Source organism: Microcebus murinus, chromosome 15, assembly GCF_040939455.1.
Source record: "Microcebus murinus isolate Inina chromosome 15, M.murinus_Inina_mat1.0, whole genome shotgun sequence".
NCBI lineage: Eukaryota > Metazoa > Chordata > Mammalia > Primates > Cheirogaleidae > Microcebus > Microcebus murinus.
Genome location: NC_134118.1, coordinates 24,168,982 through 24,193,005, shown reverse-complemented (window position 1 = coordinate 24,193,005; position 24,024 = coordinate 24,168,982). Strand labels below are relative to the sequence as shown.

The following is a 24,024-nucleotide window of genomic DNA, read 5'->3' as shown; positions in this document are numbered from 1 at the left end:
ATCAAGCCTCTGTGGCTTTCTGGAAGGTCCTTCTCTTACATTACTGACTTATTCATACCACCCAATGAAGACTGACCACTGCCCTGCCTTCTCTGGAAAGCCTTCCCCTGACACCCCTGTGTTGGCAGCAGTCTTTATTTGTTCTTTCCTAGTAGCCTGTGCAAGCTTGTATTGTTTGTATTTATTACCCTTCATCCTACTTGCCTGTCTCTATGTGTAGTTCACTCAGTGGACATTGAACTCTGTAGAATCATGGGCCAGATCTTAAACAAATTGATATTCTCAGAAGCTATTGCTATGTCTAGAACATAACAAATTGTAAAAACAAACAAACAAAAAAAAGTGTGCAATTGAGCTGCTCTGATTGTGAATAGCTTTTAATGTCAGGCTATAGAGACCTAAATTTTTTAGACTTTCTGAACTTTTCTGCTACATTACTTTTAAGGTTTATAAATGTTACAGATGTAACGTTTTTTCCAATTTTTTTATAATGATGTCAGTATAAAGGACAAATGTTTAATACCTTCTTTATGTTAACTTCTTTTTTTTTTTTTTTTTTTTTTTTTTGAGACAGAGTCTCGTTCTGTCGCTCTGTGCCATGGTTTCAGCCTCAAACTCCTGGGCTCAGGTGATGCTCCTGCCTCAGCCTCCCAAGTAGCTGGGACTACAGGCATGCACCACCATACCCGGCTAATTTTTTTTTTCCTATATATTTTAAGTTGTCCAGCTAATTTCTTTCTATTTTTAGCAGAGACGGGGTCTCACTCTTGCTCAGGCTGGTCTCGAACTCCTGAGCTCAAATGATCCACCCGCCTCGGCATCCTAGAATGCTAGGATTACAGGCATGAGCCACTGTGCCCAGTGTATGTTAAGTTTTTTAAATGTATAGCTTACTGAGTTGATTTAATTGAACTTTGTTATGTGAAACTCATGATTGGGGGTGAGGCTTTTGGACCAGCTACGGAAATCTTGATTCTTGGTGGTGAATGTAACTCAATAATTCATTCATTCAGTAAACTGATATTTCTTAAACACATATTGTCTTAGTCTTTTCAGGCTGCTCTAACAAAATACCATAAACTGGGTGGCTTATAAACAGCAAAAATGTATTTCTCACAGTTCTGGAGGTGAGAAATCCAAGCTCAAGGCACAGGCAAATTTAGTGTCTAGTAGGGGCCTGCTCACTGGTTCAGAGTCTCGCTTTGTTGCCCAGGCTAGAGTGAGTGCCATGGCATCAGCCTAGCTCACAGCAACCTCAAACTCCTGGGTTCAAGCAATCCTTCTGCCTCAGCTTCCCAAGTAGCTGGGACTATAGACACGCACCACCATACCCGGCTAATTTTTTCTATATATTTTAGTTGGCCAATTAATTTCTTTCTATTTATAGTAGAAACGGGTCTCGCTCTTGCTCAGGCTGGTTTCGAACTCCTGACCTCGAGCAGTCTGCCTGCCTCAGCCTCCCAGAGTGCTAGGATTACAGGCGTGAGCCACTGTGCCCAGCCCTTCCTCCATCTTTAAAGCCAACAGCATAACATCTTCAAATATTTTTCTCTCACTTCAATTCTTCTGTTTCCCCCTCATAAGGACCCTTGTAATTACATTGGGCCCACCTACAAAGTCCAGGATAATCTGTCCATCTCAAAACCCTTAAGTAATCACACATATAAAGTACCTTTTGCCATATAAGGTAATATATTTTTGCTGTGTCTTCACAGAACTGCAGATTTAAATGAACTTCCTTGCATCCTCTTTATAAGGATGGCAATCCAATTCATGAGGATTCTGCCTTCATGATCTAATCACTTCCTAAAACTCTACTTTCTAATGCTATCACCTTCTGAGTTAGGATTTCAGCATATAAGTTTTGGAGTGACACATTTAGACAATAGCACATATTATAGTTTATCACATTCTTAGCCAAATACTGTGCCAAGAACTGTGGATATTGTAATTCTCAAAATAAACAAGATTCCTTCTAAAAGCTTGCAACATGCAACTGTAGGATTACACTATACATACAACTATACGATTACACTAAACAAAACATGCAGCTTGAAGAATGCACTCTGACTCTTGTGGCATTGAAGGCTTTTGGCCACTGTTTCCTTATTATATTTACTCCTATTTGGGGGATCCACTTTCAGCTACTTTTCTACCAGAACTGATATCAGGTCATGCTCTGCCTTGGCACAGATTGTGAAAATGTCACACCTTCTTCTGGGTTTGGGTGAATTAATCAAAAATTTCTCATGTCCTCTTTTTAACAAATTTCATTGACTGATCAGGCACATGATGACTTTACAAAAAATCAATAACCAGAATTTTTACTTAAAGGAAGGAATCATTGTTTCAATTCTTCCTATTACCCGTCTACCCCCCAAAAACAACTATAGTTGGTTGAATATTGCCCCCCAAAGATGCCCACATCTTAATCCCTGGAACCTGTAAATATATTACCTTATATGACAAAAGGTACTTTACATGTGTGATTAGTTAAGGGTTTTGAGATGGGCAGGTTATCCTGGACTTTTTAGGTGGGCCCAATGTAATTACAAGTGTCCTTATGAGGGGGAAGCAGAAGAATTGAAGTGAGAGAAAAATATTTGAAGATGTTATGCTGTTGGCTTTAAAGATGGAGGAAGGGCTGGGCACAGTGTCTCACACCTGTAATCCTAGCACTCTGGGAGGCTGAGGCAGGCAGACTGCTCAAGATCAGGAGTTTGAAACCAGCCTGAGCAAGAGTGAGACCTTGTCTCTTATAAATAGAAAGAAATTAATTGGCCAACTAAAATATATAGAAAAAATTAGCCGGGCATGGTGGCGCATGCCTGTAGTCCCAGCTACTCGGGAGGCTGAGGCAGCAGGATCACTTGAGCCCAGGAGTTTGAGGTTGCTGTGAGCTAGGCTGATGCCATGGCACTCACTCTAGCCTGGGCAACAAAGCTAGACTCTGTCTCAAATAAATAAATAAAGATGGAGGAAGGTTGCCAAGAGCCAAGGAAGGCAGGTGGCCACTACAAGCTGGAAAAAACAAAGAAATGGATTTCCCCTTGGGAATTCTGGAAGGAACATAGCCCTGCCAACACCTTGATTTTGGCCCAAGGAAACCCCTCATAGACTTCTGATCTCTAGAACTGTAAGGATGAATATGTGTTATTTTAAGCCACCAACATTTTGGTAATTTATTACAGCAGCAATAGAAAACTAACACAGGGACCAAGTAGTCTAGCTAAGGTGTTGAGTCGGCTAAGCCTACCCCAGTAGGTCTTTGGGGAATTAACGGTGAGACTAACTAGTGGGGGAACTCAGCTGGGGAAGTTTGAAGCTGATAAAGCCAGAGATGGCAGGCCCCCACCTCATTTTATAAGAGGCAGGCGTCAAACTAGGAAGATCCAGTAGCAACCACAGTCCAAAACTTAAGAATCACAAATAGGACAAAAATGGAAGAGTCAAAAGCCAATTAGAAACTGATTAAAAAAGACACAGAAAATAAACAGATAGGAAGGGTACTGGCTAGCTTCATGGGAAATTGTCAGAATAGCCATGGCTCACATTTATTAGGCTGCGGACATCAAATGCTTAAGGAAAATCTAGCTGACTTAACAAAACTCCTTAATAGAAACACCTCATTTATTGAGGACCTAATACCAGTTAGCATATGTATTTCATTTGTCCAATAACCCCAAGCATGAGAATTACTACCCTTCCTTTGCTAATGCAGAAACCAATTCAAAGAGGTTAAGTGAGTTGGCCAAGGTCACAGAAAATACTGGGGAGTGAAGGTGGGATTGAACCCATCTCCAATCTCAGGAGCCCTACCGTTTGTTCCACACCATGCTGCCTTGCTTTCAGGAAAAAGGCTTGTTGATTGAATAGTTGTATGCACAGATCAAGGCAGAAAAACCAGTGACATCTTTGAGATACTCACCCTATCAGTGAGAACCTGAAGTTAAAAATTAAGCCCCAAAGGCAAACCCAGGCTTTCTGCTCTGAGAATGTAGGACCAAACTTGGTGCTGTCTGACTGCCACGTGGCTCACTATTTATCTCTGTGAAACCCAGCAGAATTATTTAAAAAGAAAGAAGGGATGGAAACTCCCTCTTTCTTCAAATTAGCCTTACTGTCTAGGGCTTAAAATACCGGTTTAATGGTGAAGGTAAGAGTTTTTCTTCTTTTTGAGTAGGCGGTAATTATTAACCTATCAGAGGTCCATTAAAGGGAGGGAACAGGTTTTGGGAAAGTCAGAGAAAAAAAATTAATCACAGCCTAAAGTTCTCCATCTGGGAATATTGTCTAGTTCCAAAAGAAACAAACTTTCTTAAAAAAGGTAACTGATTTAATCAAAACCCTAGAGCGAGACTTGAGAGGCCACTGGTGCCAATGGACACTGGGGATGATGGTCACTTCTCTGAGGATCTTGTGAGTATTAACTGTGATGCCTTGATGTGTTGGACTGGCTTTGGCTGTGGAGTGAAATACTGGATCACAATCGACCAGGTTTGGGTTTGGGACTGTGACTAATGAGTCTCATCAGACTTCTCTATGTATTTGAAATTGCTTCTCAAGAAAAGGAGAACATGACTAAAGTTGTAAATAAGATTGAAGGCAAGAGAAATTGCGTGTGCTTGTACAGATCACCTGGTTCATTGCCTTCATTGTACAGTTAAGAAAAGGAACCCAGAGAGATTTGGGTGAGCAGTTGTTAGTGCTATGATGGGAAGCCAGAGAGGAAAAGCCTCAGTGAAGATGCCATCTACCAACCTAGCCAGAGAAAATCTTGATTCAAAGCACAGGTGGGCACATATTGGCCTAGAAGACAGAGCCTGAGGTTCTCGGGAGCAGGGAGGAATGGTGCAGGCACTCCTATCTCCTGAAGAGCTGTGAGCCTCCTCCAGGCAGTGCTCCAATTGCATCTTAGTTTTTGCATAACCCTGTCTTCTAGAATTGCCCGCCATTGGTACTCAGTACACTTTTTCTTTTTTTATGATTAGATACATAAATTAAGTGACAGCATGACAGAAATAATATACTGGAACAACCAATTTTATTTCAGAACTACCAGTTTCTCAGAACGGTAGGCAGGTGATGAGAGGGGCCTCAGTTTTACTAGCATAGAGGGAATTGCTTCTTACCCTGTTCTCTGATGTTTGTAGAAGGATGCATCCCCTCTCCACACAGCTTGTAGATTTCAGGCCAGAAGAATCCATTTCAAAAGGAAAAGTTTAAAAACAATTTAACAATCAATCAAATAAACGTTTATAGAATATATCTTACTTGCTGTAAGCCTGTACTTACTCATGGACTGTCAATATTGTGACTGTTTATTATTGGTATTAATAATAGCGTATATTATACATTATACAATGTATAATACTTTATAAGGCATGGCTCATACCTTTGTTTTCATTCCAAATAGCCCTGAGAAGAAATATTACCCCCTTTTCCCCCCATGAAACAATTAAAGTCCTGGGAGGTTATGAAACTTGCTGTGGTTTACTTAGATTGGGATTGGCAGGCTTCAGTCCCTAGATACCCTCTCAACTGCAGGTTCATGCTCTTTGAACTACATGTAACATTTACTCTGAGTAAACTCTAGGAGACTTGGCTAACAGAGATGATGCAAGACAGGTTGGATATTAGGGGAAACTTAAGAGTAATGGAAAGACCATTCTAACAAAATAATGAGTTCTAGACTAAAATGAATAGGGAAACACTATGTTTTAGCTTATGCATAAACCATAATATCTATATTATTGATTTTATCTCAAATATAACCTATAGTGTGTCACACAATTATTTTTTAAATATAAAATTTTCCTTTAACTTAATTTCAATTCATTTTTCTGTGGCTACTTACAACTCTGACACTAGAATTCACTATTTTTTTTTAGAGGTGTAACCCTTAATGGGAAGGGTTTTGACATTGTCATATGTTCTCAATTGTTTAAAAGAAGGCTAGGAATTATTCCACTATCTCTAAGTGAATATAAATCATGACAGTTCTCAGACCCCATAATTTCTAAGCTTCTATGGCTATTTTAGAGAAATAGTTTCCAATACTATGTCACAGAAAGACCCCAGTTTAGAATGGTCTGAAATGTTAACTTGATTTTTGTCTCATGCAAAGGAAAAATGGAAATTAACTACTGAAATAAGCTCCTGAGACAAAATTCAAAGTAGCATTTGAAATCATAAAAGCTAAGTAGAGATTTTCATCTTTTCTCACTTGAAAGCAACAGAGAATAAGAAGGAAAACTGAAATGATAGATTTGTGATATAATTCCACAAACATAAAAAGCAAGAAAAAAATAGTTTTCTGCATATTTAATATTCAAAGCTTAACTTAAAGCATTTTTCATCATCAAATTTCCTTCTGTAATAAATTATTAAAACTTGATTTAAAATTGTATAAATTGCCCTTTTAGAATGCCTCAATATGAAGCTGCTTTATTGTGTTTTCAGCTTATGCTTAAAATATTATGAAAATATAGGCCAGGCACGGTGGCTCATGCCTGTAATCCTAGCACTCTGGGAGGCCGAGGCGGGTGGATCACTCAAGGTCAGGAGTTCGAAACCAGCCTAAGCAAGAACGAGACCCCGTCTCTACTAAAAATAGCAAGAAATTAATTGACCAACTAAAAATACATATGCAAAAAATTAGCCGGGCATGGTGGCGCATGCCTGTAGTCCCAGCTACTCGGGAGGCTGAGGCAGGAGGATTGCTTGAGCCCAGGAGTTTGAGGTTGCTGTGAGCTAGGCTGACGCCATGGCACTCTAGTTCGGGCAACAGAGTGAGACTCTGACTCAAAAAAAAAAAAAATATATATATATATATATTATGAAAATATAGGAGAAGTAATATTAACAGGTAGAAAAAGCAGCAGTCTGGGCATTAGGAGACCTGGTGCTGGCTCTGTGAACTGTGTGGCTTCAGGCGGTTTTTCAGTTTCTCCATACCAATTTTCTCATCAGTAAAATAAGCTATTGGGCTAAAGAGGATCTCTGAGTCTCTTTCAGCTCCAGAATTCAGTATTTATAAGATTCTTTGGAGAGGCTGGAAGGGAAGCTTTAAGTAGAGTATAATTACTTGCAGCTGCTTGTACAGTTAAAAAGTTGTCTTCGGCCAAGCCATAGGATCTTGTATAACAAGTGAAATCAAAGAGAAAATGATCCAAACTCTGGATTTGGACCCAGATGGCTTCAGCTAGGATCTGAATGTAGGGCATAGGCTGAACTCCTGATATCCAGATGTTAGCAAGACTTGGAACCCTTCCAAAGCAGAGCAAAAGCCAACATCTGTCCTGGCGCTGACCGGCTCTTCCTGGCAATTGGGCCTCCATTTGCATCTATTGGAACCAAAGAAGGAAATTTCAAAACTGAGTTGAGGAGACACTATTCTCAGAGTTCTAGAGACACATTTAGCAAGCAGAAAAACTACCTTACTATGGTGATGAAGCCGAATTATTGTTCTTTTAAATATACTTTGCTGCTTCTGGGTATATGAGTATCTACTAGTTATTAAAATAAAATCACTCTATAACGATAAAAATCATAAAGTGATCACCCTGTTCTGTAACCTAGATATAGTGACCGCTGGCACTTGTATGAATCTGTTTCTATTTCTGTATGTGGATGTGCAAAACATATCCTGCTTTGTACACTACTGTATAAGCATTTTTCTAATGTTTTTCAATGTCTTTGAAAACGCTATTTTAATAGAGTCCATCTCAAAAATCTATCAAAATTGCCTTGCCAAATCCTTATTGTTAGGTTAACTTATCTCTAATATTATGCTGTCATAAGTAATACTACCAGGGAGTTTTTGAACAAAATTCTTCATCTGTATCTTTCTTTATGATCTCCCATTCCAAAGTCATAGGTTATGAACATATTTTAGGGTGTAGATAAGTCTTTTTAAATTTATGTGCAGAAAGAGTGCAAATCTTGTATGATGAAATATAAATATGATACATGCATTTTTAAAGTCAAGGAAGCTTCAATTAGGAATGGATGCAAAATGGATGATATTCATAGGATTAGGATCATTTCTAAAAGAAACAAATGTATGTATATCCAAAGAGAATTTGACTGGTGTGTAAATATCAAGTTAAACATGTCATATTTGGGGTCATGAATTCTCTTTGCCTGTCAAAATAGCTGAATGTATTCATAATTGTAGTAGTAGAAAGTCTCCATTTTGCAGGTGACTTGGAGAACTTGTCAGTCCAATAAAGTGCCTAAATTGTGTGTAGCTAAGATGAGAATAAATATTTTAAATCTTTACGTGTGATATTTATGTTAAGTAATGTCATCCTTCATGTGAAAAGAAGACACACGGAACATTGTTGTGGTTGTACGTGGTCAGAAAGAAAGAAAATACTGCTCTGGAAACTTCCTTTTCCACTCTTGAGCTTAATTTAACTGTCTTGTCTTATGATTCTCTATAATACAAGCAATAATCCTCCTTACCTTTGCATGGTTCTCTATGGTTTGATAAAGTACTTGCAGTTTTTCTTATTTAATTCTTACAGAACCACTCAGAAAAGAGCCTTACTGTTACTGAACAAATAAGGAAATGGATGATTAGAGAATTTAAATGACTGGCTCTAAGTCACATCGCTGGGTCTTAGAGCCAGCTTTCCTTACAACAAACCAGTCCTCCAAAAACACAGCTGCAGTTCACTGTAAAATGTAAATTATATAGCTGTGTTGGGTCAAAACTTTTACTGATAGCACACCAGGATGCATTAAAAAGAAAAAAAAGAAAAAAAAAAAAAACTTTTACTGATGCTGAGAGAGGCAACATTAACAAGAGAAAATTATTTGTACGTCATGTTTTGGATTATGTTCTCCCCATAGATAAAAAAACCGTTGTGGTAAAAGAGATTCGGGGCACAGGGAAACTACACCGCAAAGTGTGGTACCATTTCCTAGAGAAGCTAAATGGACGAGAAGCCTACCACCAGGAAAGGTAAAGCCAGCGGTCTTGTTTGCAGGCCACCGTTATGGAAGCACTGAAGCTTATTCCCAGTGTTCTCTACCCATCCCTGCCCTCCTCTTCTCCATTCTCTACCATGCTGCCCTTTTGTAGAGATTCTCCCAGTTTAATATCAGAGCCACCTCCAACCCCTGCTCCTGTTACCTGTCGCTTTTTCCTTAGGGAAACTTACAGTGTTATCTATCAGAAATTGAGCCAAATGATTGACAAATCCTGGGATCTAAGGAATGGAATAAATTTTGAAAAAGTCATGTTAAGCAACCCCAAACCTTTGTATAAGTCTCTGCTATTATTAGCCTTGCCAAGTGATTGGCTGTTTCTCCTGAGTTTGGAAACTTCCAGTAATATGGAAATATTGATAATTTTTTCACAGGCAACCAATCGTATCCCTGAGCTTATTTGACCATTAAAAATTATTTCTTTCATTATATTTTTATCTATTTCTTCATAGGTTCTCTCTTTGTTTCCATTTAGTCCTTGTTCTCCAAATATACAATCTAATCCATCATTCACATGAGAACTCTTTCTATATTGGTTTATTGTTACACTTTGTGGATAAAAAATGTATTGTCCTTGTAATATATTGAATACTCCTCCAGTAACATGTTACCTACAAACTTAGTAAAAATGATTCTACATATTAATATATATATATTTTTTTTACACAGAGTCTGACTCTGTTGCCCAGGCTAGAGTGCCAAGGCGTCAGCCTAGCTCACAGCAACCTCAAACTCCTGGGCTCAAGCAATCCTACTGCCTCAGCCTCCTGAGTAGCTGGGACTACAAACATGCGCCACCATGCCCAGCTAATTTTTTCTATATATTTTAGCTGTCCAAATAATTTCTTTCTATTTTTTTTTTTTTTTTTTAGTAGAAACGGGGTCTCACTCCTGCTCAGGCTAGTCTCAAACTCCTAAGCTCAAAGGATCCACCCACCTTAGTCTCCCAGAATGCTAGGATTATAGGCGTGAGCCACCATGCCCAGTCTACATATTAATTTTTTAAAGAAAATAAATTGGACATATGGGAAGGCAGGGCCTAGTGAAACACAGCAAAAATATGTCTAAGAGCACGTTACACTAAGGAGTTAGTGGAAGTGCTCATTTAAAATACTATCTCAGAATTTTAAAAGCAAATCCTTGGATGTGCAATAGCATAATTCAAAGGTGGCTCTCTATGTATGAACTCTCAAACTTTGTGATAAATAAATGTGCATAACAGATGTGACCACTGACTTGCAGCCCAAAGACTTGGGTTTTGTGACTGGCTCTGCCACTTTTTTCCCCATTCACTCTACTTTGGAGCAACACAACATAAATGCCATACATTTAGATTTTTCTCTATTTATATTCTATTTCCCACACCTCTGAAAGAAGGTCATATTTGCTTTATTTGATTATAAGATTCCATATTCATTGTCTTAAAGCCAACCGAAGAATTTGACAAGGGGAGATTGTAATGCTGGCTATTTTGGTATTAATAGAAAAAGATAGTGAGGCTACACAATACCATCCAAAGTTTTTTCAGATTTAGCATTGGGAAATGAAAAGGATCTCGGTCAGGATGCTCATTGCATACTTCTGTGTTTTCAAGGTCCAGATTTCTGTTCCTTACGCTATGGGTTGGCTCTCATCATGCACTTCTCAAATTTCACCATGATAACCCAGCGTGTGAGTCTGAGCATTGCGATCATTGCCATGGTGAACAGCACTCAACAGCATGGTCTATCGAATGCCTCCACTGAGGGGCCTCTTGCAAACAACCTCAGTAACCTCAGCAGATCCATCAAAGAATTTAAAACAAGAGTAAGTGTGATGGAAAGCAAGGCTATTTGTTGAGAGGTAGAAACTCAATTTGAAGAAAGGCTTGGATTTTGATTCTGTGGAGTCTAGAAGTATCAATTTTCAGTAACAAATTAAAAATGACTGAAATTATTTTTCTTTGAGACATGGCTTACCTTTATGATAAAATAATATTTCTTTGGGATTATTATGATTACAAGGTGGGGGAACTCTAGGGAAAAATATGAAAAATTTTAAAATGGAATAGATCACAGGGTGTCTTCAATGAAAAACTAGATATTGTCTAAGCGCATTCTTCTAGGTTACCCAATCCTATTCAGGTCTCTGCAATGTTTTCTTATTTATGAGCAATTTTACAACCCTGTAAATTCTATACAATGAATAGAAAGGCAAATGATTCTTGTCCATAACTTTGCAAATAAATTTTGCCCAGTGGAAAATCAACTGGGACTGACTCTCCTTTATTCATCACCCAGTTGAATTGGCCAGTTTTTATCAACTATTTAAAATCTATTTCAGCATTGCTTCCTGCTTATGTATGTGTGGTTCTTTGAATTCACCTGTGAACCAGTTGTAACATTTTACTGAGTCTCTCATTAATCAATGAGTTAAATAAAATCTTTGTCATATGTTCATTTTATATTTGTATGAGAAACATGATTATATATCCTATTATAAAAACTATCCTTTACTGTACATTTCTAATGTCATTCCTATAATTCATAATTCGTGATTTTATTGCATTGGACCCAGCTTATTTATAATGAATAAATACAATCATTACCTCCAGCATTTCTTCCATCATCCATTCTACATATTCATACTCCTGAGGTCAGGAATCCAGGACACCTTCAAGTTGCCAAACATGTGCTCTCTTAACATGCTATGCACCTCTGGAATCTAGTCCTACTTCTCAGCACACTCATATCTCTACCAATGGCCCAGGGAAAGTCTTTACTCTGAGCCAGCCAGAGTCCCTGTTAGTTTCTTATCATTTGGTATCATTCCAAATGTTCCAAACCCACTTTGGTTGTTTTCTCCACTGAGAATGTATTTTCCTTTTTCTCTTTATACAAATCATAGTTGTTCTTCAAAAGATAGTTCAAATATTTTTTTCTTTCCTGGCACTTTCCCAAAGTGTTCTTCTCTCTTTTCAAAGTCTCTATTTTATTTATGTTCATTCTCAAATTTTAATTATCACATGAATCATATATCTTGCATTACTTATAGTGTTTTTTAAGTGTATAAAATATTTCATATTTTATATTCTTTGGCTCTCTACATTAACTTATAGCATGATGCCAAATAGCTAGGGGCATTATAGCATGATGCCTAAAAATTATTTAATTTTAGATAAATAATTACTTAGGTAATATAATTTACACAATTTTTTAGGTATTTAGGTAGTTATCTTCAAATAACTTAATCATTTATTGAGCTATATCAGAAGAAAAGCATGATCTTATTCTTTTGTAATATGTGTTTTAGGAAGTCAGGTCTTCTAGGGAAGATTGTAATTCCCAAACTTGATTTTTCTTTTTAATTAGGGACTGATTTTGGTAAGAGTTCAGTAAAGTTGTGTTTTCCTTATTTTTTGATATGTGTCAACATGTTACCCCACTTTTACCAGAAACAAAATAGTTGAAGGAAACTCTCAGATGAAATATCTCTCACTGACTTTTTCCATTTACTTCTTCCTATTATTCCATTTATATAATCATTTTCTTTTTTTTTTTTTTTTTTTTTTTTGAGACAGAGTCTCGCTTTGTTGTCCAGGCTAGAGTGAGTGCCGTGGCGTCAGCCTAGCTCACAGCAACCTCACACTCCTGGGCTCGAGCGATCCTTCTGCCTCAGCCTCCCGAGTAGCTGGGACTACAGGCATGCGCCACCATGCCCGGCTAATTTTTTATATACATATCAGTTGGCCAATTAATTTATTTCTATTTATAGTAGAGACGGGGTCTCGCTCTTGCTCAGGCTGGTTTTGAACTCCTGACCTCGAGTAATCCGCCCGCCTCGGCCTCCCAGAGAGCTAGGATTACAGGCGTGAGCCACCGCGCCCGGCCTATAATCATTTTCTTTATCTTTTTCTTCTTCATTTCCTCTTTTCTTTTTCTCTCCCTTTAAGGCAATCAAATTAGGAATAGCATTGATCATTCATTTGGAAAAGGTAGAAAGAATGTTTAAGATAGGTAAAAAATAGAGATGAAATAGATATTTTATAGTAGGATCTCACCAACCTTAAGCAACTCTGACTGTAAAGCAGATTTTCATAAAAGGATCTCTTAGCAAAGAGTTTTCTTTTCTTTTCTTCTTCTTCTTCTTTTTTTTTTTTTTTCTAGGACTCTGTATATCAATGGAGCCCAGAGATTCAAGGTGTCATCTTTAGCTCCATCAACTACGGGATAATATTGACTCTGATCCCGAGTGGATATTTAGCGGGGATATTTGGAGCAAAACATATGCTTGGTACTGGCTTGCTGATCTCTTCCCTTCTCACCCTCTTTACACCATGGGCTGCTGACTTTGGAGTGATTTTGGTCATTGTGATTCGTACAGTTCAGGGCATGGCCCAGGTATCAAGATGCTTTCTCATTCTAAGCAGGATCCAGATTCACGAATTTTATAAAAGAGCAAAGATCTTAATGATTTTCATTTCAGGGAATGGCATGGACAGGTCAGTTTACAATTTGGGCAAAATGGGCTCCGCCACTGGAACGAAGCAAGCTCACCACCATTGCAGGATCAGGTAAGGATGTATACGTGGATCACGGCTTTGTCATCTGTTTCAGCCTACTGTGTCTTTCCTTTTATGAACCAGATTGTTTGGGGGAGAGAGGAAAAAGTACTACTGAAAAATTCAATATAAGACAATTACATAACAAATAAGAAAGATTCATTTGTGCTGTAAAGACACTAAGGCTCAAAAGTAGGAAAGACAATGGGCAAGCTAGGGTAGTCAGAAAATCCTTGTAGGAAAAAGCTTAAAGCTCTAAGAATTGCATAAATGGAAAAAGATCAAATAAACTATATAAACATCATTTTATATCAACATTTTATCAAAGATGTTGAAGTGAGAATTAAGCGTACCAGAACTCAAAGTGTTAAGGAGAGAAATCAGGCTGAAAGTGTCTGTATTATTCTAAGCTCTTTACTATTCTGATCTAATTAATTCTCACAACCACCCTCTCATTTAAGTACTATCTTACACTCTCATTTTACAGAGAGGGGAGTTAAGGAATGTAGAGATTAAGTAAATTGCCCAAATACCAATAGCCAGCAGGTGTTGGAACTGAGATTTGAGTCCAAGCAGTTTGGACACAGAGGCACACTCAATCACCATGCTGTGTGTGATCCTACTACTAAGGTCACTGCAGTTTTACCATTGCTGTTTTCCCAGCCTGGAGTGCTGAGAATATATACTTGAAAACTAGAACTGAGGCTCCACCAAACTGCTCACTGCCAGGTCCAATATACGGCTGCATCCTGTGGACTTTTACTTCGCAGCAACCCTCTCACTTTCTTGTTTCCTTTCATCACAGTTGCGATTACCACCTCATCTATTTCCCAATACGCTCTGCTGGTCTCCCTTCTCTAGCTTGGTTTGTTCCAGTTTTCTTCCCATCAAAGGCAAATTATTTTTCCTCTAGCTTGGTTTGTTCCAGTTTTCTTCCCATCAAAGGGAAGTTATTTTTCTAAAGTACTGATGGGGTACTTTTGCTCACTTGGTTGAGAATCTTCGATGTGTTCCTTTATGTTTACAGAGTAAAGACTGACTTCCTTATTGCATGGATATAAAGGTGGTCAGTCATCTGGCTCCATCCTGCTTTCCACACAACAATCCTCTGCAAGCAAGGCTCTACTTGCACCGCTGTGTGCTGCTCTCCACATGCATGTGCACTTCGCTTCCCTCTGGCTCTGCTCCCACTGGCTCGTATTCCTGGAAATTTCTCTGCTCCTGTTTTCCTTGCCAAAATTTCATTTATCCTACTGTTTAGCTCATGTAAACAATTCCTCAATTTTACAATTATTATTAATTTATATCATGGATACTTCCATAGCACATTATAGTTTTATTATATTTATATTCCACATCATTTTTTCAAAATAAAAGAGTGAATCAATTCAGTAATTAGAGGGAATTTAAAGAATATTAGTACTCAGAATCTTTTAACATAGAATCTTCTTTAAATAACATAGAATGTTCTTTAAATAACATAGAATCTTCTTCTTCAAATCATCAAATTGTAGGTTAGAACCCATTAGAAGGTCATAAAATCAATTTGCTGGGTCAAATCAACATTTAAAAACATGAAAGTGAATAGCATAGAAAATGTTGGAGTGCATTACACATGGTAAAATTAAATGTCAATTCATGAAAACTTGTTTGAGGCATGTGAGTGTGGTTGTGTGTATAAGTGTTTGTATATATTTGTGTGTGTTATGTTACCATGTAAAATGCATTTCTTACTTTGGGTCTCCGTGAATTATGTTGTTTTTCTTAATGTAGACTCCAGAGTCTTCATGGTATTTCTTTCACATGTGACAGTTAATTTTGTTCACATTTTTCTCTCTCCAATTAGACCAAAAGCTTCTTGAGGGCAAGGACTGTATCTTACTGATTTTTGTAAGTCTTTCCTTTCCTGCTTCCAGCCTCATATTGCATCATGCAAGAATGTAACTGCAGTTATCAGGAAATACTGCAGGGCTGTGATTGCAGTGAGTCTCTGATAAACTAAGGGATTTAGATTTGGTCACATTGGTGTTGAGGAGCCAGTAAAAAGTTACATGGATGAATTGTATAGTGGTGAAATCAGAAATATTTTATTAATTTTAATTATATCACATAACTTTATTAAGGAAAATTTGTGAGCAGAAATAAATACTTTTATCATCCAGTAATTCTAAGTTTGCCACCTCATTGTTGGGAGGACACGAAATCTTAGCATTTGCTATTTTCTTGTTTTTCTCCCTCTTCTCTGCAGGAGTAGCATTCGGATCCTTCATCATACTCTGTGTAGGAGGATTAATCTCACAGGCCTTGGGCTGGCCTTTTATCTTCTATATCTTTGGTAAGTCACTTTCTCTTAAATCCAAACACCTCTGTTTCGCAAGAATTCATTTTGATGCTTACATTATCCACATTCTTCCCATATGACAGAAAATGCCCTTTGTTAAAATGGAAGATGAAAAATGTAAAGGATTGGACTCTTTCTTAATCTAGTCACACAAGTTGATTTAACACCTTCCTGGTGGTTCTGGGAAGCCACATGCATGGGGCAGGGGAGGTGACTATACACATGGCACCGACTTCTAGGAAATCAAGAATGCAGCCTTGCCCTTCTGCTTCAAGTATTTTCTGTAGAATCTGCACCACCACATCTGAAATGCCTCGTCTAGTGACCACGTGTAGTTAAGATGTCAAGGATGGTGAAATGCATTTTCAGTGTGTCTTCATATTTCATTATAATCATTATTTCTCCCCAAGATGTCCTTAACCTATTCTTTACAAGGTGAATCTTACAAAGCTCAATTCAAATGCCCCTTCTCCATGAGACCTTCCTGAGCTTATCCCATCAGATTCAGTCATTCTCTCCTCTGTGATCTTTGCTGCCATTTCTTCTCTAGGTTCTGTGGGTGTGTAATTTATTTGTTTTCCCTTATCTTTAAGAGAAAATAGAGACTATTTCCCCACTAGACTGTGAAATTTGTGAGGCAAGGAATCCATTCTATAATGTTTGTATCATTTTGTTATCATCATAGTGCCTGACTTTAAAAGAGTGAATGAATCTAGTAATTACAGGGAATTTAAAGAACATTAGTCCCCAGAATCTTTTAACATGGAATCTTCTTTAAATAACATAGAATCTTCTTCTTCAAATCCCAGTAATAAGACAAATTTCTACAGATTGCTTTGTTGTTATAGCCAAATGTCATTGAATGTGGTTCTGGCTTGGATGGCTTTCTCATTAATGATGCTAATCCCAGATCATTTGGGTTTGTACATGTTAACCAGGTATTGTCAAGAAATATTTCTTCTGGAAATTCATAATAGATGTCTGGTTTGAATACAAATAACACTGTCTCTTGTAAATATGCCGAAAATTTTTCCTTGCCCCTCTAAGCTCATGACAGGTTGTTTCATAGTATGTATGACTACTCTTCTTCTTCATTCCTGACTGTTCACATCTTCCGAAACAAGACAATAATGTATGCATTAAGAAGTTGCTGCCAAAAATACATAACACTATAACCATAGGAGTCTTTAGAGTAATTAGTCAGCTATGCAATGTCATGTTATCTCCAAAGGGCTCTGACATTGACAAATGGTGACTCTAGATTTGATAGGTAGTATTTGGAAAGCTTTAGTGGAAGAAGGAGGTTTGTAGAAGGATTGAAAGAAGAAATGGGAAAATTTAGGTCCTTATGACAGGATAACTATGAATTAATAATTGTGTGGTAGGGCAAGACATGCCACTTCACAGGCAACTCCCTTCCCCCAGCACACAGATCTACCTGAAAACTAATTTTGTCCCCACTTCTAGGTAGCACTGGCTGTGTCTGTTGTCTCCTGTGGTTCACGGTGATTTATGATGACCCCATGCATCACCCGTGCATAAGTGTCAGGGAGAAGGAACACATCGTGTCCTCACTGGCTCAACAGGTGCAGTGCCCCCCTTGTACCTGTGGACCATACGGAGACCTCCAGGGCAGGGCGTGGGTCTCCTGGGAGAGGCACCTTCTGGCCTGTGCTAATACTCATGTTGATTAGCTATTTCCTTTCAGTCCAGTTCTCCTAGACGATCTGTCCCTATAAAGGCCATGGTCAGATGCCTTCCACTTTGGGCCATTTTCACGGGTTTTTTCAGCCATTTCTGGTTATGCACCATAATCATAACGTATCTACCGACATACATCAGTACTGTGCTCCATGTTAACATCAGCAATGTGAGTATACTGCCTATACTTCTATGAAAATGATGATAATGGCAATAAGGCAAAATAGTTCTATGCTACCTATTACATTCTGACTTTGCATGTAACCATTCATTTAACCTCCACAATGACCTTAAGAGATTGTAATGATTTCCATCTCACAAATGTGGAAATGGGACACATAGAGGTGAGATAATTTGCCCCGGGTCACACAATACTAAGTGGTAGAGCTGCTGCAGCATCTGGGCTCTTAACCACTGTGCTATATTTCCATGGCAGCTGATTCTAAAATTTCTCTTAGAAATTAACATTGCTTTTATCTGCAGCCCAGTGTAATGCAGCTGCTGGCCCTCTTATCTGAGACATGCTCTTCTAATGTGAAAAAGGATGCTGATTTCCCACAAACAACTAAGAATGTTGGGGGTGGGGGAGCAGTAGGCTAATTATTGGTCTGTGTAACTGATAAATTTTGATGCTATATGTATAAATTTCCTTTTTTCAGAGTGGGGTTCTGTCCTCCCTGCCTTTTATTGCTGCCTCAAGCTGTACAATTCTAGGAGGTCAGTTGGCAGATTTCCTTCTGTCCAGGAATCTTCTCAGATTGATCACTGTGCGAAAACTCTTTTCATCCCTAGGTAAGGATAGGCGAGTGGGTTTGGTTAGCCAATCCCTTTTCCATGAGCATGGTGAGAGAAGGATCTTGACAGCGTGTCTTCATTGCCCAGGGCTTCTCCTTCCATCACTATGTGCGGTGGCCCTGCCCTTTGTGGCTTCCAGTTACATGGCAACCATTATTTTGCTGATACTTATTCCTGGGACCAGCAACCTATGTGACTCAGGTTTTATCATCAACACCTTAGATGTTGCCCCCAGGTAAGAGCTCTACCTGTTTTTGCCCTCCTCCAGACCCCTTGAAAGGTGTTAAACCTCAGTCAGTGCCCACATAACTCCTTTATGTTGTTGACACCCACTAACTGATGGCAGAATGACAAATAACTAGAAATGCCAGTATGTGGCCATGACCTAATATAGCATTTTTAGAACAACAGCTCACAATCTTGCCTAGTAATCATTTAAATAAAAGGCTTCCCAAGCTTTCCTACCAGGGATTGGATTATGTACTCTGGTAAAGGCCCATACACATGTGTTTTGGAAAAGTTTCCAGGGTATTGATCATACTGGCTACCACATATGTATGTATTCACCATGAGCCAACTCCTGCACTAAAGACTTGTCACTTATCAATACATCTGATCCTCACAGTAACAGTAGGTAGATCCTATCATTATCCCCATTTTACAGAGGAGAAGACTAAGGTATAAGAAGGTTAAGTGGTATGATTATGGTCACAAAAGGGCCCGTGCAGTTAGGACCCAAGCAGTTTGGCTTTGGAGTCTGTGCCCTGCCCATTGCACAGACTGCCTTCCATGCTGTGCAGCCAGAGTGGGGAAACTTGGCTCCCAGGAGACTACATTGCTGCCTGGGTAATGACTCAGGGGCCAGGTAATTTCAGGGTTGCCAAACAGACATTGCTCTGAATATCTTTAGGTGAATGAAAGTCTACTTTAGGCAAAACTACTTTGCTTTTAGAGCTGAGCTGCTCTAAAACTGAGTTGCTGCAGAAGCTGTAGGTGGCTTTCTATACAAAATCATTTATAAAATCATCTTCCCACAGATATGCAAGTTTCCTCATGGGAATTTCAAGGGGATTTGGACTTCTCGCAGGAATTGTCTCTTCTACTGCCACTGGATTCCTTATCAGTCAGGTTGGGCCAGTTTATTGAACATCTGCAAGTGGCAGGTATTGCTTTAGGTATTGGAAATACACACTGTGCTCTTGAAGTCTCATGATGGAAACAAGCATGGATATCAACACAATTGCTCTATTCACGGGAGTCTCTAAGTCAGACTCTGTTAGGTCAGGTTTCTCAGAGGAAGAAAAATAAGCTGAATTTCTCAAAATGAATAGATGTTAGATTGATAAAAATGAAGACAGACAGTATGTTTGACTTTCTAGAGGTAGACAAGCATGAAAAAGTTCTTAGTTATGACCAGAGTGAATGATACATGTCAAGGAATAGCAAGAGATAAAGACAGAAGGGCAGAAGAGGAAGATCATGCAGAATCTATTCAGACTAATTTCAACTTTCAAGAAAAAAGTCACAAAAGGAAACACAAAAAGTATCCCAAGATTAGTTTAAAGAGAAGTTAAGTGGGTAAAAAGAGAATGTCTGTGAGACATTGCAGGGAGTGTGGGTGGTGAGGCCTGTTCAGTATTTGGAAGTGTGGGCTGGTGAGGAAGATGAAAAGGCTGAACCAGGCTGGGATGGAAAGATTGATGAGTTTCCGTGTACAAAGAGAAGTTTTGTTTTGTTTTTAACATCTCTATGTGATCTATTGATAGTTTCTGGGTTAATATTTTACTCAATTGCTAGGAATCCATTGTGATCATAATACTGGAACTGAGCTATGACTTACTAGGGCTTAATGAGGAGGATCACACAGGCAGACCAAATAGAACTTGTGTTTCATTGAGATGGGTTGTTGTGATTGATGCCAACAGCCAAAAACAAAACAAAACAGAGGAAACACAAACATGAGATCCAACAGATACCATTTTAATCATAATGTTAAGTGAGTAATACTGTATTTTCATGAATGTTGAAATCCAAATTTCCAGAAACACATTAGTGTAGTTTATGTTTGTTTAAAGAAATATTCATCTCAACTCAGAAGGCAATATGCATTTTAGAGTCATCTTATTTCCAACAGTTTCATAAACTTTTTTGATGACTCAAGATGTTAAGTGGCTATTGCTTATTGTTCCCTATATACTTGATGATCAACATTGCAATGCACAACATAGAGGACTACTAGAACTGGTAGAGAAGGAGCTTGTAACATTAATAATTATTCTGAGTTTTTTTGTGGCCAGGATTCTGAGTCTGGTTGGAGGAATGTCTTTTTCCTGTCTGCTGCTGTCAACGTGTTTGGCCTGGTCTTCTACCTCATGTTTGGACAAGCAGAAATCCAGGACTGGGCCAAAGAGAGGACTCTCACCCGCTTCTGAGGATATAGAGTTGTAAACGTAAATGTAGTACTGAGTGTTAACTTTTCAACATTTTATACTTACACCCTCCTTTTTTTATATATTCTTGAACATGGACTCAGCAGTTTTTAACTCTGGCTATGTTTTAGACTTCCCTAGAAAGCCTCTAAAACATACTGATGCCTAGGACCCACTCTAGAGATCCTGAATGAATTGGTCTGGGGTAGAGCCCAGAAACCACTAATTTTTAGATACTCCCCCAGGGGCTTCTAACATGCAGCCAGGGTTGACAACTGCTGGACAAACTTGAAAAGTCAGTTCTTGTTGCCCTTAAATTTCCCTTTTTGGAAATTTAATTCAAGGTGAATAAAAATCTATGTGAAAATAATCACCGATAAATATCTTCTTGGGGGTCATTATTGGCTACAGAGAAGATCTACTGGGAATGGTAGTCATATGTTATAGGGTTCAGCACAGAACAGAATTTTGAAGCTGTAATCTACAGAATTAACATTTTCAATTTTTTTATACATTGTAAAACATGGATGTTTATTTATATGGTTAAATTCTATTAAAATTACATGCTAAAATTAAATAGACCGCTTTCCAATTATTTAGATTAGGATGATTTCCATCAGATGAAACAGATATTTTCTTATTCTAGCCATTGCAGGAGATTAACAACTGGAAAATGAATGAGGTTATCTAGAAATCGGACAAAGTAAAGATAGAATTGGAAAGCTTCTACTGTGAGAAGAATGGATGTGAGAGGAAGCAATGTGGATACTTCCAGAAGGAACAGAGAGATAGTTTAGAGTGAGATATAATGAAAATTGGAAGGAGATGACAGAGGCACTTTCAAGTGAAATGACAATTAATGTGGGGGTGAAAAATACTGCAGGTATAACAAGATGAAACAGGGCATAGCAAAGCATCACAAATGAGAGATGTGATGCTTTCTACCTTTTGAGGGTAGAAAAAGATCATTTGACCTTCTTCATATTTTCCTTATTTTCCCAAGATACTCAAATAGGGATCATTAATCCTAGCAGAAATTAATTCTGGCTTCTACCACTTAAAACACATTCTTTATGTTGTCTCCATAGAGCTAATTCTAGTTTTGCCACTTTTCTATAGAAGAAGTTTTTGCCATATTTAAAATCCCAATAGAACTGCAAGGTCAAGAGCCTCGGGCTAATTTAGCAAGTGAAGAGAATCTCCTAATGCAAATCAACAGTTATATTTGAGCAGATGTTTTCAGGGACACATAGTGTCAGGCCCCTGAGAGTGACACTAAGATGAGAACACTGGTCCTGCCTTGTGGGTATTGATGATACAGAGAGGAAGGGGAATTTGTAGAAAACTAAAAGAAGGGGGAAAAAAGAGAGATGAGTAAAATGGATATGCAAATTATATTAATAATATATACAGACAAAAAAGAAACACCCCCCCCAAAAGGCAGATGACCCAATAGAAAGATGGGCAAATGACTTGAATAGGAACTTCATAATAGAGAAATTTTCAGTGACTCAGCAGCATATATAAAGATATTCAGCTTCATTAGTCATTACAGAAATGAAAATCAAAACCACAGTGAGATGCTACTCTATAATTAACAGAATGGCTAAAATGAAAAAAGATGGAAAACAAAATGTTGACAAGAGTGTGGAACAACTGGGACTTTCATATACTATAAATGTGGGTGCAAATTAGAACTTTGGAAAGTCACTTGGCAATGCCTCCTAAAGCTAAATGTACAATTCCAATGACTCAGACATTTCCCTTAGAAATGCACACATACATTCATAAAACATGTAGAACAATGTTCATACATTGTTCTGAATGAACAATGTTCATAGATGTTCAAAAACATGTAGAACAATGTTCACGAGCTATAATAGCCCAAACAGGGAACAACTAAATTGCCTGCTAGGTGAAGTAAATAAAATCATGGTCTATTCATATAGCAATGAGAATGGACAGACCCCAATACACAACACCACAGATGAGTCTCATGAACACAAGATAGAGTGAAACAAGACAAAGAGTACATTCTTCTAAGGTTTATATAGAGTTTTTAAAAGCAGACAAAACTATCCTGTTAAAAATCAAGTTAAGTGATTTATCTTGGGTGGAGTCACAACTGGATGGGGGTGCTTAAGAAGGGCTCCTTGGGTACTGGCAATATTTTGTTTCTTGACTTGGGTGCTAGTCATGCAGGTATGTTTGCTTTGTGAAAACTACATTTATGATTGCACACTTTTATGTATGTAAAACCTAAAACATTTACTTGAAACAAATAAAAAATTTCATCTATTTCAAAGTTTCTCTCTTTGACTTAGATCTAAACACTGGAGCAGTTGAGAAGGGGTCGTGGTCCTCTGCTTTTCATCTTGGTCCTCTCCTCACTCCTCCTTTGCTGGATCCTCCAGCATCAGAGCAGGAGGGAAGGTCATGGAACAATCTATTTTGTTAGTTTGGGATCAAAGTCTAAGTTCTCAAACAGCAAAATGAATGAGCTCAGGCTTCCAAGAAACATGATCCTGGAAGCATCAGTTGCCATGGGAGGTAAGAACAACAATGGCTCAGCATGCCTCGGTTTTCAGAGCCGCTGCTCTGACTGAATTCATCTATGTGTTAGAGACTTTTAGGGTATCTTTTCCTATGTGATGGTTTGAGGAAGAGTTACCATTCACATTTCCTAATGGCTTCAGAATAGATGCAGTTATGAACTCTCTCTAACTAGTCCCCCCTTCCCTAAAGAATCATTTATATAATAACATTAATGGTCATGCAATTAATTCCTTTTCTCAAATAACTTATTGTCATCTATCTAATGATAAGATGATCTGCTTTATCTCTTTGACTGTTAAATATTATGAATTATATTAACATGTTAATGTTGAGCTATATTTTCCTTGAGAATTCTTTTTGATTCACTAATAGTTTATTTAGGACTTTAGCTGCTGTGTTGATAGATGAGATTGGCTCTGTATGTGTATATTGGTTTTTCATGTCTTTATTGTATATGGATATGAGGCTTAGGCCAATTTCAAAAAAAAGAAAAGGAAACTTTCCTTATTCTCCAATACTCTGAAAAAGATGAACCGTAATGGAATTTTTATAATTATTATTTTTATTCAAAGCCTTGAAAGCATTGATTTGTAAAGCTATGTAGGCTTAAATCTGTTTTGAGGAGAGTTCTTTGATAACTTTCTCAGTTTTCTTCAGTTATTGGT

General features: G+C 38.0%; 1 protein-coding gene across 7 annotated transcripts; it reads left to right on the top strand.

Moving 5' to 3' along the window:
- The first annotated feature begins 3,984 nt into the window (after nucleotides 1-3,984).
- Nucleotides 3,985-23,108, top strand: SLC17A2 (solute carrier family 17 member 2). Of its 7 annotated transcripts, none has more exons than XM_012741391.3 (13): nucleotides 3,985-4,156; nucleotides 4,353-4,419; nucleotides 8,860-8,971; nucleotides 10,592-10,803; nucleotides 13,143-13,376; nucleotides 13,462-13,549; nucleotides 15,786-15,872; nucleotides 17,346-17,464; nucleotides 17,587-17,748; nucleotides 18,239-18,371; nucleotides 18,462-18,609; nucleotides 19,412-19,502; nucleotides 20,672-23,108. In XM_012741391.3, the coding sequence occupies exons 3-13, from the start codon at nucleotides 8,944-8,946 to the stop codon at nucleotides 20,804-20,806; spliced, it is 1,437 nt and encodes a 478-aa protein (XP_012596845.1). In that variant the 5' UTR covers nucleotides 3,985-4,156; nucleotides 4,353-4,419; nucleotides 8,860-8,943; the 3' UTR covers nucleotides 20,807-23,108. The 7 variants fall into 7 exon arrangements, with proteins under 7 accessions (XP_012596845.1, XP_020135723.1, XP_020135720.1 ...); XM_020280134.2 differs by having other exon boundaries at nucleotides 19,412-19,537; nucleotides 20,672-20,779; XM_020280131.2 differs by lacking the exon at nucleotides 4,353-4,419.
- The last annotated feature ends 916 nt before the right edge of the window (nucleotides 23,109-24,024 follow it).